General features: G+C 41.7%; 1 protein-coding gene across 1 annotated transcript; it reads left to right on the forward strand.

Moving 5' to 3' along the window:
- The first annotated feature begins 502 nt into the window (after positions 1-502).
- On the forward strand, positions 503-10,218 carry ndc80 (NDC80 kinetochore complex component). Its single transcript, XM_052067824.1, has 17 exons — positions 503-633; positions 1,220-1,327; positions 2,026-2,109; positions 2,781-2,907; positions 3,853-4,019; positions 5,080-5,182; positions 5,266-5,355; positions 5,664-5,757; positions 5,975-6,075; positions 6,223-6,367; positions 7,112-7,317; positions 7,466-7,612; positions 7,693-7,782; positions 8,681-8,773; positions 8,854-8,984; positions 9,777-9,879; positions 9,980-10,218. Exons 1-17 carry the CDS (start codon positions 506-508, stop codon positions 10,115-10,117), a joined length of 2,055 nt encoding a protein of 684 aa, XP_051923784.1. The 5' UTR covers positions 503-505; the 3' UTR covers positions 10,118-10,218.

Raw genomic sequence — 10,218 nt, forward strand, 5'->3', positions numbered from 1 at the left:
CAGGGAAATAATTCAGGATTGCCTCACGCGCAACTGAGAGAGTACACTATTAAGGCACATGTATTCGTCGGAGTGTCATGTATGAGACCATTTTAGTATGATGTGTGAGTATTTTAGGTGCGTGTTCGTCTGTTATTTGCGTACAAAAAAAATCTGTCGTGTGTGTGGGGGGGGGGGGAGAATATTCCAGTGGTTTGGACTAGCGTGTCTAAGATCTTGAGTACTGTGAGTAAATAACTTTTCACTTTTGTATGTGCTGTTAAGCGACATCTGTACGGGTTTTGAATGCCTTTCGTGCTCTGAAAATGAATTTTAACTACATACAAGCGGAGCTAAACTTATCCAAGTACTAGCTGAAAACAATTGCGTGATTATATTAACATAACTTCCCGCCAACGTCACCCACCATGCCTTTAAAAGCATGCAATTAGTCTAACTAATTGCAAAATAACCAAGTTATTTAACACCGTGAATGTGTTTCGCATTTATTCTCTTTTTGACGCAAATGACTTGCCCTACTGCGATGATGTCACGACGCGGCCATTTTGAATGTACTGTATTGGCGGTTTTTGCGATTTTATTTATCTGTCCGTTCATTTCCGCCCTTTGCTCAAGAAGGATAAAAATGGAGCGGTATGTATCAGATTTAATTGCCAATTCCTTCTGGAATACGTTCTTCTACCCTTTCGAAAGACGGATAAAGACTCCCTCTTTTTTAAATAACTGTCTTTTCAACATTGCCAATCCAAAAAGAAGTGGTTGCAAGAAACGGCTTCAATTGTCCATTATACAGTACCTCTAATTGACGCAAAGTAGTTTTAACTGTCAGGCAGGGGTGACAAAAATACCGCAACTCTGTAATAGTATAAAGTCGTATTACAGATACTTGTGTAACGAAAGTCCTTGGTACTTGTCTAATTTAGACCTCAGACTCAGAATCTCCAAGTACGATATAACTACACAAGGAAATAAATACTGTCAGTTATATAAGATAAAACAGTCGCGATCGAAGTTTCTATTTCAAGGGTGGTTTGGCCAAGAAGGCGGAGCACAATTAACGTCATAACTATACATGTATGTATGTAGTCAATGAAAGTTTAAAACTATAACATTTGAATTGACTCTGAACACGTTGTGCTGTGAACATTTTGCGTTGGGTATTCATCGTGTAACATATTGAACATATTCTTTTATTTGTATATGTGACTTTTGTGGCCAGAGGAAGACTGGGCAGAACCTCGAGCCGAGCCACAAGCAGGCTGTCCGAGATGCCCATGCGAGTGCATGACTCCAACAGGATGAGCACTGCGTACACAACTCCCCGCAGGTTAGTTCTTTGTTTTTTTTTGTTTGTTTTTTAAACTGCATCGCCCATAGGGTGTTAAAATAAAATCTCTTTTGTGATTTCGTTCACAAAAATTACAGTCAGAATATTTATTGTCGTTGCGCAATGTGAATAGCGCATTTTGGGTTTTAGTTGAATGAAATCCGATTTTTCATTTAAAAAAATCCATTTCTGTTACATAAATACAGCTGAATTATATTGCCATTATTCAAAACAAGTATTTTTTTGTTTTTGCTTTTTTTCTAGCATTAGCAAACAAGTTAAACTACCACCAGATTAATTGCAAATAATGTCTAAACGTCTGTTTTCTTCAAAACAGGAATATAAACATGATCCATAATAAATTATTTACAGTCATAAAATATAACATCTTCACTGCCTGAGTCTCAACCTCCGTTATCATGTTCTACTGTGATTAGTGCATCTTTTTTGTTGGTGAAAGATGTGAGAGGCTTTTAGTCAGCTATTTGACTCCCATGAGCACGGTCATAGAAAATGTCGCGGTTTACTATTAGACTGTTTCAATCCTGTTTTGTTGTTTAATTTGTTCGTCTTGGTTACCACAAATATATTGTGATTTTGCTCATAATGTTGTGTTGCAAGTTAATTTAGGGAAGCTTTCTTTAAAAAACTAACCAAAAAAAGGAAATTGCAATTAATTGCTTTTTTTTTATTGACAGTGAAAAGCCTTCAATGGGAAAGCTCAGCATATCCAAAACACTGTCACAGAAATCTGACCGGCAGAAAAGCTTCTTTGGTCAACGGTATGTGAACAATGGAAATGCTGTAAACCAGGGGTCCCCTACTTTTTTGTGTCATGGACCAGTTGAGACGAGTATGTGTTGTTTGCGGACCAACAACCATTTTTTCAGCGCTTTTAAATTGCCAGTTTTAAGCAATGGTACTGACAACAAGGATAATTATGAAGTAAATAAACATTTTATGAACATTTTTTAAATTCCTTTCAAACCGTTTTATTCAATAGCACAACAAATTGCAAAAGGCTTTCCCGAGGGTTACACTGGAACTCAACTTCCACAAAGCCTCGATTTAGCACTTGCTTCAGAGAGTGATAAAACAGTATCTGCCATCTTTGGGTTGTTGAGCATGGCAATCGTCTGCTTAAAGTCTTTGAACAACCTGACGTCAGTGCGACGGGGCTGAATCATGAACTGAACGAGGAAGCACCTTCAAAATTCTGTGAGGGGGTAACCTGAACGATTCTGTGAATTCCTGTCTTGAACTACGACAAACGTGTGCTGGTTTGCACGTCACAAGCAAGTTATGCTGTATATTTTACACATCACAATATTATTACTGGATTGAAAAAAATCTTTGAGAAATGATGCAGCCTGAGAATACACTGACTTTTGGGACATCTTGTATGCAGTACATATAGTATTGTACGTGTAGTTTTTGTTGTTGTTGAGCGCAGTGCAAATGGAGCCAGTATGCCACGCAGCAGCTCCATTTATGGCTTTGGAGGACCAGAGAAACTCAAAGATACACGGCCTCTGCATGACAAAGCCTTTGTTCAGCAGTACATCAGGCAGCTTCATGAGGTAGGTTTGGCTGTGACAATGCTTTATGCGCCACATACAAATTTTTGTTTTTGTTGTTTTTCAAACTATTTCGGGCAAAAAAAATCGTGAGTCTGTAAAAGAAGGATAGAAATCTGCTGTCATTCTCGATCTTTGGAGTCGTTTGATAAAAGCATGTCAGAAAAATGTAAAGACCGCTGAGCAATGTTTGTATCCAGTATCCTCTAGTTTAATGGAACCTCCCAAATTGAATTGGCGGCACATGAACCTGAAGTTTGAAACTCTGCACTCAATTGTCAAATTTAGGTGTTGTGACGTATATAAGCTACTGCTCATTATCCACGTACCTGCTCAGTCCGTGGTTGAGACACGCCCACTCAACTCAGGAAAAATGGCTGAGCAGTAACACGGCTCCATTTTGTGCAAAACATTGGATCACTTTTAAGCCTTTGAGGAGTCATTGAAAAAAATGGCTTCACTTTATTTTGGGAGAAATTCTCCAGCATTTTGAAACCGAAATTGCCATGTGTTCGAACACATTTTATGGAAGATGAATGTTTTTGTTTTTCACCCTACCAGCCGTAAGTATCCAGCTTGTATTCCAAAAGTAATATTTAACTACATTACATCACAACCACATTTGGACAACGCAATGAAGCAATTGCAGGTCAGATTTAGGATACATCTCAGTGACGTTTGTGATTACTTCAGCGTCAAAGCATCATTTTCACTATAAGGATAACAGCGATCCAATCAGAACAAAACTTATTCACATGTCAAGCATTAATGAGAAATCCAGCCATCACATCTGCCAGGCACTTTTCACCAACTGTAGTAATTTAGAAAAATGGCATCCTGGACATTTCCAACCCGAACTATTCTAAAAATCTGAAATGAAGATGATTAAATTTAAAAAAGAAAGTGTGTCAGAGGATCTTTAATTATTTGTTTTTTCTTTTGGTTTAGTTCCTGACAGATCTTGGATACAATGTAGCACCCAAGACGCTCCAGTCACCGTCCACCAAGGAGTTTGTCAAGCTCTTTGAGTTCATCTATCGTCAGCTGGATCCCACTTTTGAAATGCCCAGCTCCAAAGTAGAGGAGGAGGTTCCAGCTCTGCTTAAGTCGCTCAGGTTACAAACTATCCTGTTTGCTTTAAAAACAGTTCCTCTCTGAGGTTTTGTTCTACAAATTGCATGCGAGTATATGGCCAAGACATTCCCCTCCCACCAACTAATCCCTTTCTGTTCCGTAGTGCTCGTGCTCATTAGGCAAATCAAGGCAGCTTCATAAGCTGCACATTACAAATAGCACATTTCATGTACGAGGCAACTCGATGTGCTTCAGACAAGCAAAGACACAAGACCTAAAATCATTTACAAACGCAACAGCTAACAACGTTCAGAAGCGACGCAAAGAAAACAAAAGTATATGACCAAAATTACTAAGCAAATGTACATTGGCAACTTCAGTGCCTCGTGTGCTGGAGCCTCTCCCAACTAACTTTGGGGCGAGAGGCTGAGCACACCCTGGACTGGTCGCCAGTCAGCTGCAGAGCACATAAGTAAACAAGTATTCACACTGACTCTCTCACATTCACCCTAATGGACAATTTGAACTTTTCGATAAACCAGCTGTGCGTGCTTTTGAAATGTGAGAGGAAGCTAATGTAGCCGAGGAAAGACACCCAACTTCCACATTACAAGGCTGAGTTGAGATTTATAATGCAACCCTCAGAAGTGTTAGGCAGTAGTGCTAAGTACTCATTCATAGTCCTGTTCCTCTGCCCATCCTTCAAGTGTGGTTGTAAATTTCCCCAGTGTGGGACGAATATAGGATATCTTATCTTAACCCAACTGTCTTCGGGTAGTAGGCGGGGGGACACCCTGAACTGGTTACCAGCCAATTGCAAGGCACACGTAGACGAACAACTGTCCACACTCACACTGAGGCACAAGAGTGTTAGTGTTCCATAAAGTGCCATGCATGGTTTTGAAATGTGGGAGTACCTGCAGAAAACCCACACAGACACAGTGAGAACATGCAAACTCCACACATTAAGGCAGGAGCCGGAATCAAACCCTGCACCTCTGCACTGTGAGACGGACTTTCTAACCAGTCAACCACCATGACACCCGCAGTGAGACCAGACTTTGCGAAATATTTATCCATCTCTCTCCGTTTGTGTTGCAGATATCCGTATGTTCTGTCCAAGAGTTCCATGTACTCCGTGGGAGCTCCCCACACATGGCCTCAGGCACTGGGTGCCCTGATGTGGTTAATTGACAATGTCAAGGTGAACAGTTACGTAAAAGTAAAATAAAATAAATGTTGCTTGAGTAATTGAAATTAGAGATCACTGTTCTGTCATGTCGCCAGATCCACACAAGCCTGAACCAGCAGGATCTGCTCTTCAGCGACTTCTGCGAAGGCAGCGACAACATTGATGACAACGCAGATTACAATCGGGTACTTTGATTTACATTGACTGGATAATTCATCCAGCCAGCAATGTTCTCATTCGGATTGGGGGTGAGTTGGAACCTATCCCAGCTGACTCTGGCTAAAAGGCAGGTGCCCCCTTCATGATCGCCAGCCAATCCCTGAGCGCAAATAGCACCATGCATGCTTTAATCTATTACGATCCCATGCAAGAACTATATGTTTACAAAGCCATAAATTGATTCAGATCTCAGGCCGTGAACTAAGAAACTGCCTGACAACATCTTTACTGTGCGGGTGTGCTTATTTCATCCAAAACATTCTTCCGTCTTCAGCTTTTTCTGGACTACACAGGAACCACATACACCAAATTCATGCAGGGCGAGGACACCTATGAGGAGGACGACGAGGCCTTCATCTCTGAATTGAGTAAGATGTATTTGAAGCAGTTACGTTATGTTTGAGAAATAGGATGGAATAATGTTCATATTTTATTGCCTGTGTTGGTGTGTCTCTCTCCTTTTTTTGTTGGGATGCTGCCTTCGTTCATTTGACAATAAAGTTTATCCAATCCGATCCAATGTGTTTGTCCATACGTATGTGCATTTGTTTATGTGCGGGTGTGTGTTTGTGCGTGATTTCACAGAGAAGATGTGGTGTTATGATGAAGAGCTGCTGGTTGCCATGGAGCAGAAGCACAAGATGGTGATGGAAGAGGTTGAACGACTGGAGAAGGAAAACCAAAAGGTCATTATTATCATTATGTATTTGATTGTGACTGTGCGTTAAACCTAAATTTCATGCACAGCGTGTGTCATCAAGTGTGCAATCGTGACACTGAGCTCATTTGCTGTTGATTTTCTGACCAGCAAACGCATCCCTATTCCCTGATAGGACCGTCTCCAGGTCAAGAGGACAGAACAGATGAGGCTGCAGTCAGACCTCCATAAGCTGCGTGACTATTGTGCCCAAGTGGAGGCCTTCCAAGCAAATCAAGAGAAAAAGTACTCGGAGCTGGATGATGAGCTGAACCGCGCTGGTAAAAGGAAACATTCGTTTTTGTCAACTTAACTTCTTTGCTCATATAGTGGCCTGTGGAGCACAACAGCCTTTTATGAGGGATGAGGCACTTGTTTTGTACAAATGGATTTAATGGGAGTGCAGGGGATGTGCAAGCAACATCAGTACAGTTGACCTCTGCAATTCCTGTGAAGTACCGGTAGTCATATTTATTTTTTTACAATACTGTATTGAATGAAACCAAAGATTAAACCTTTTTTCAGGTACAAGATTTAAAAAAAACCCACAAATATAAACGTTTTCTTCCAAACAACTGGCAGTTGTAAAATATACTCTACAGAATGTTTCGTTGACATTATGGGTTTTGTCCGGTGCCTCCGGAAGTACAACAAACAATGTACGAGTCGATCTTAAGCGTTGCTAAGCAACAGAGGGAAATCCCGCGCTGTACATTTTGTTCAAAAGCAAAGTCGAGGCGGCATTTAACTTCTCACGGTTCGACGCAACGAAGGCCTTCTCACTATTTTGTGGGGGAAATCTGGTCATTATAATGAAGTTTTCATGATAAAGGTATTCATTCTCAGCAAAATTGTCAAATGGAAAATGAATCACATGAAATCGGAACTTTGAAATGTGTTATATGGATGGAAACTTAAACTGGGTACGTTGGAAAAGAGGTTCGACTGTATTCCGAGAAGTGCTTTCACCCATTTGAATAAATGAACATTTAATTGAACTCTTTTCATTTTGTTCTTCTCTGCAGCCGGCAATCTCGAGTCTCTTAAACTCGAGCAGGGCGAGCTGCAAAAGGTCCTGCGGAACCAAAAATACAAGCCGGAGGACGTACAACGGATCAACCAGGAGAAGCGGGAGCTTCAGCAGGCCATCGCCAGTCATAGCCAGTCTCTGGAACATGCCCAGCAGTCCAAGTGGAGCGAAGAGATCGCACTGGCCAAAATCAAAGAGAAGGTATTCCTATCCAATGATGACAGACATTAAGTGTAGAGCTTCCGAACCGTAATTATCTCACTTCAAAGACACAAGGTAGGTAAGATGCTTTACCTGCTGTGAATGACATTGCTTTTATTGTGACTCTCCTTTCCCGTAAACATTCCAGGCTGAGCTGAAGCTTAGCGAGTATCACAAACTGGCTCGCAAGCTGAAGCTGATACCGATATCTGCGGAGAATGCCTGCGGCCATGACTTTGAACTGCGGCCCTTTGAATGCGGACCTGCGAACGTCCGTCTCAACTCACAGACAAAGGTACTCAGTGGATTTGTTCTCATGTGATACTTTGGTCTGTATTCCTTTTGCTGTCAACCACTTTTTATGTCACATCATAGATGCTTTTGAAAAAGCTGACCAACGACGTGGAGGAGGATCGCAGTCGACTGTACAACAGCAAGTTAAGTCTGGAGCAGTCTTATGAACAGGTGATGAAAATTGTTTCAGGTACACACTGACACGTGCGCGCGCACACACACACTGTGAAGAAACAATGGTGTTATTTTACAGCTCTGACAGAATAGCATAGCACATAGTGCTAACGAGGTGACCGACACTGCACACCTCACATTTTAAACATCTAAAGAATTGCACATGGCCCGCGAATTGGTTGGTGAAAAATAAATTGTGCGCGTTCACGGGAAGGCATCACAATCAGTCCACGTGAACTGTAATAGCAGCAGAGGAAATTAATCAAATGAAAGATGTGAGTTGAATCGGACTCCTCAGTTTGTAATGCAACAGGACAGGGAGATGGTGCGACCAAAAATATGGATTTTGTTGAATGAGAGTAATTTGGTTTAATGTGGCGTGCCAATGATGATGGCTTCACTTTTGTTGCTGCTAAGTTGGAGGATGTTTTTTTTATTTTTTTGCCATCCAGACCCTTATCTCCTACACGTCGCCGTGAAATGCAAATGGCTTGTCTGATGGGAGTGTTTTATGTACATCATCAGCGTAACAATGCAAGAAAACGTGTTTATGGATTATGTGACCTCGGGGAAGCATGTATATTGTAAAAGGGGTTGGGTCAACGACTGATTATACCAAGTGCGGTGATGATCTTGCCTGCCCTAAGGCCACGTGCTCGGTTCTGTCCGTGAGATATGACTGGATCCATCTTAGTATGTTCCCAGAAAGTCCAGCCATAGTCAGCAGTCATTCGTAAATTGTTTATGACGTGGACCAAGGCTGTCTCTGTACCGTGAGCTAGTCGGAAACTAAACTAAAACTTTTCTTACAACTTATGGTTGCGAAGATGGTTGTGGAGTTGAGCCAGAACAGCTTTTAAAGAGCTGAGAAAAAACTCCTTTGTTCCTGCTTTAGGCGATGTCCTACATCTTCGACAAGGAAAACGACCTGAAGCAGCTGAAAGAGCAGATCCGCAAGGTGGATGACCGCTGGGATGCCAGCCGGAAGGTATGAATTACACTTGCCATCTGGCGCAGACAGAAGCACCTCTGCACCTCTAATCTGTGCGGTGCTCTGTGTGCATGTAGGAGGTGGAGCGAGAGGACAAAGAGTGGGCGAAGGAGGTGGAGATGGTGGAGAGCAATCGCAATCTTCTCGAGGGGAAGATCAACTGGGGTTATGAGGAAGCAATGCGGGAGAATAAGGCACTGAAGCAACAGTGAGTAGCTCGCACGGTGGACACTCAATTCGGTACACTAGTGAGATCCACTGCGAGAGCCGTGTCAATTAGTCTCCTCATTTTTGAACAGCATAAGAGAGGTACTGTATGTATACACACACACACACACACACACACACACACACACAAAAGAAGGTGAGCCTTTTGTTTGTAAAAAAAAAAAAAATACATTATTCTTGAAAAAATATCCCTTGACTAAAAAATAAGACTTTGATCATGCAGATATCAGATGTGATTATAATTTTAGAGCTTTTCATTGGGCCAAAGAGACAAGAGGAGGAATTGATTCATTGTCTATTTTATTGGCCTGTTGGACGTCATATTTAGCAATGCACGTTGTTTCAAAACATATTTAAGATCTAAAGTCACACAATAATAATTTTGAGCAAATTATTTTGTGAAGTGTTAGGGTTGAAGTGGTATCTCCCCGATGAGTTTCAAGATGATAATTGCGAGAAGGAATAGCAACCACACAGTATAAAAGTATACATTTTTCCCCCCTCAAAGTCAACCCTTGCATTTCTAGTACATCATGGTGGTGAGCAAGGTGTGTGTGGAAGGGGGCGGTGGTGTCCAGTAGAATTTCCCATGCCCTTGGTTCTTGCAGTCAGGTGTTACAAAAATAAGAGGATTAGAGGTTCATTCCTAGACACAATTTCAATTTGGTTGGCATTCCAGAGGGCAGAGACCCAAGTTCTATATTTTTACACAAGAAATTAAAAAGTCAATTTTCCAGAACGTCCTTTTAAAATTAACATTTGTGTCATTGAGGTACCATCTGGTGCTGCTGGAAACCAACGAGCAGAGACGAACGGTCTGCAACAACCTCACGAGTGTGTTCACCACAGCAGCAGACCACTTGTCTGCCACAGAGGTAGCTCTCTCGTGCTCCTGTTCACATTTATCCTTTAAGCGCACCTCGGAAGTGGATGCGAGAGTCTGAAGTGCTGTCTCACGTTGCTGCTGTGTCACAGAATTGTGTGAAGGACCTGCTCAGCCACAGTCAGCACTGCTACTCTAAGGCATTGGAGGACGATGAGAAGGCCGTGCAGGGGCTTAAGAAGATGGTGGAGGACTTCAAGTGGAGGGTGCAAAAATCCTTCGAAGATTAAACGATGTTCATCATTTTTACGATTGTTTGTTTTAAAGAATAGTTTTCTTGTGTTCTGTTAACATGTCATTAATAAAGCAGAGTTGAAATAAAAACTTATTG

Source organism: Hippocampus zosterae, chromosome 6 (genome assembly GCF_025434085.1).
Source record: "Hippocampus zosterae strain Florida chromosome 6, ASM2543408v3, whole genome shotgun sequence".
NCBI lineage: Eukaryota > Metazoa > Chordata > Actinopteri > Syngnathiformes > Syngnathidae > Hippocampus > Hippocampus zosterae.

What these genes read in the sequence shown, in the direction of transcription:
- ndc80 (XM_052067824.1), top strand. Translation starts at nt 506, where the DNA reads ATGACTTGCCCTACTGCGATGATGTCACGACGCGGCCATTTTGAATGT. An exon ending in TGGAGAAGGAAAACCAAAAG is followed by an intron (nt 6,076 to 6,222) that starts GTCATTATTATC and finishes ATTCCCTGATAG; the next exon opens with GACCGTCTCCAGGTCAAGAG. An exon ending in TGGCCAAAATCAAAGAGAAG is followed by an intron (nt 7,318 to 7,465) that starts GTATTCCTATCC and finishes TAAACATTCCAG; the next exon opens with GCTGAGCTGAAGCTTAGCGA.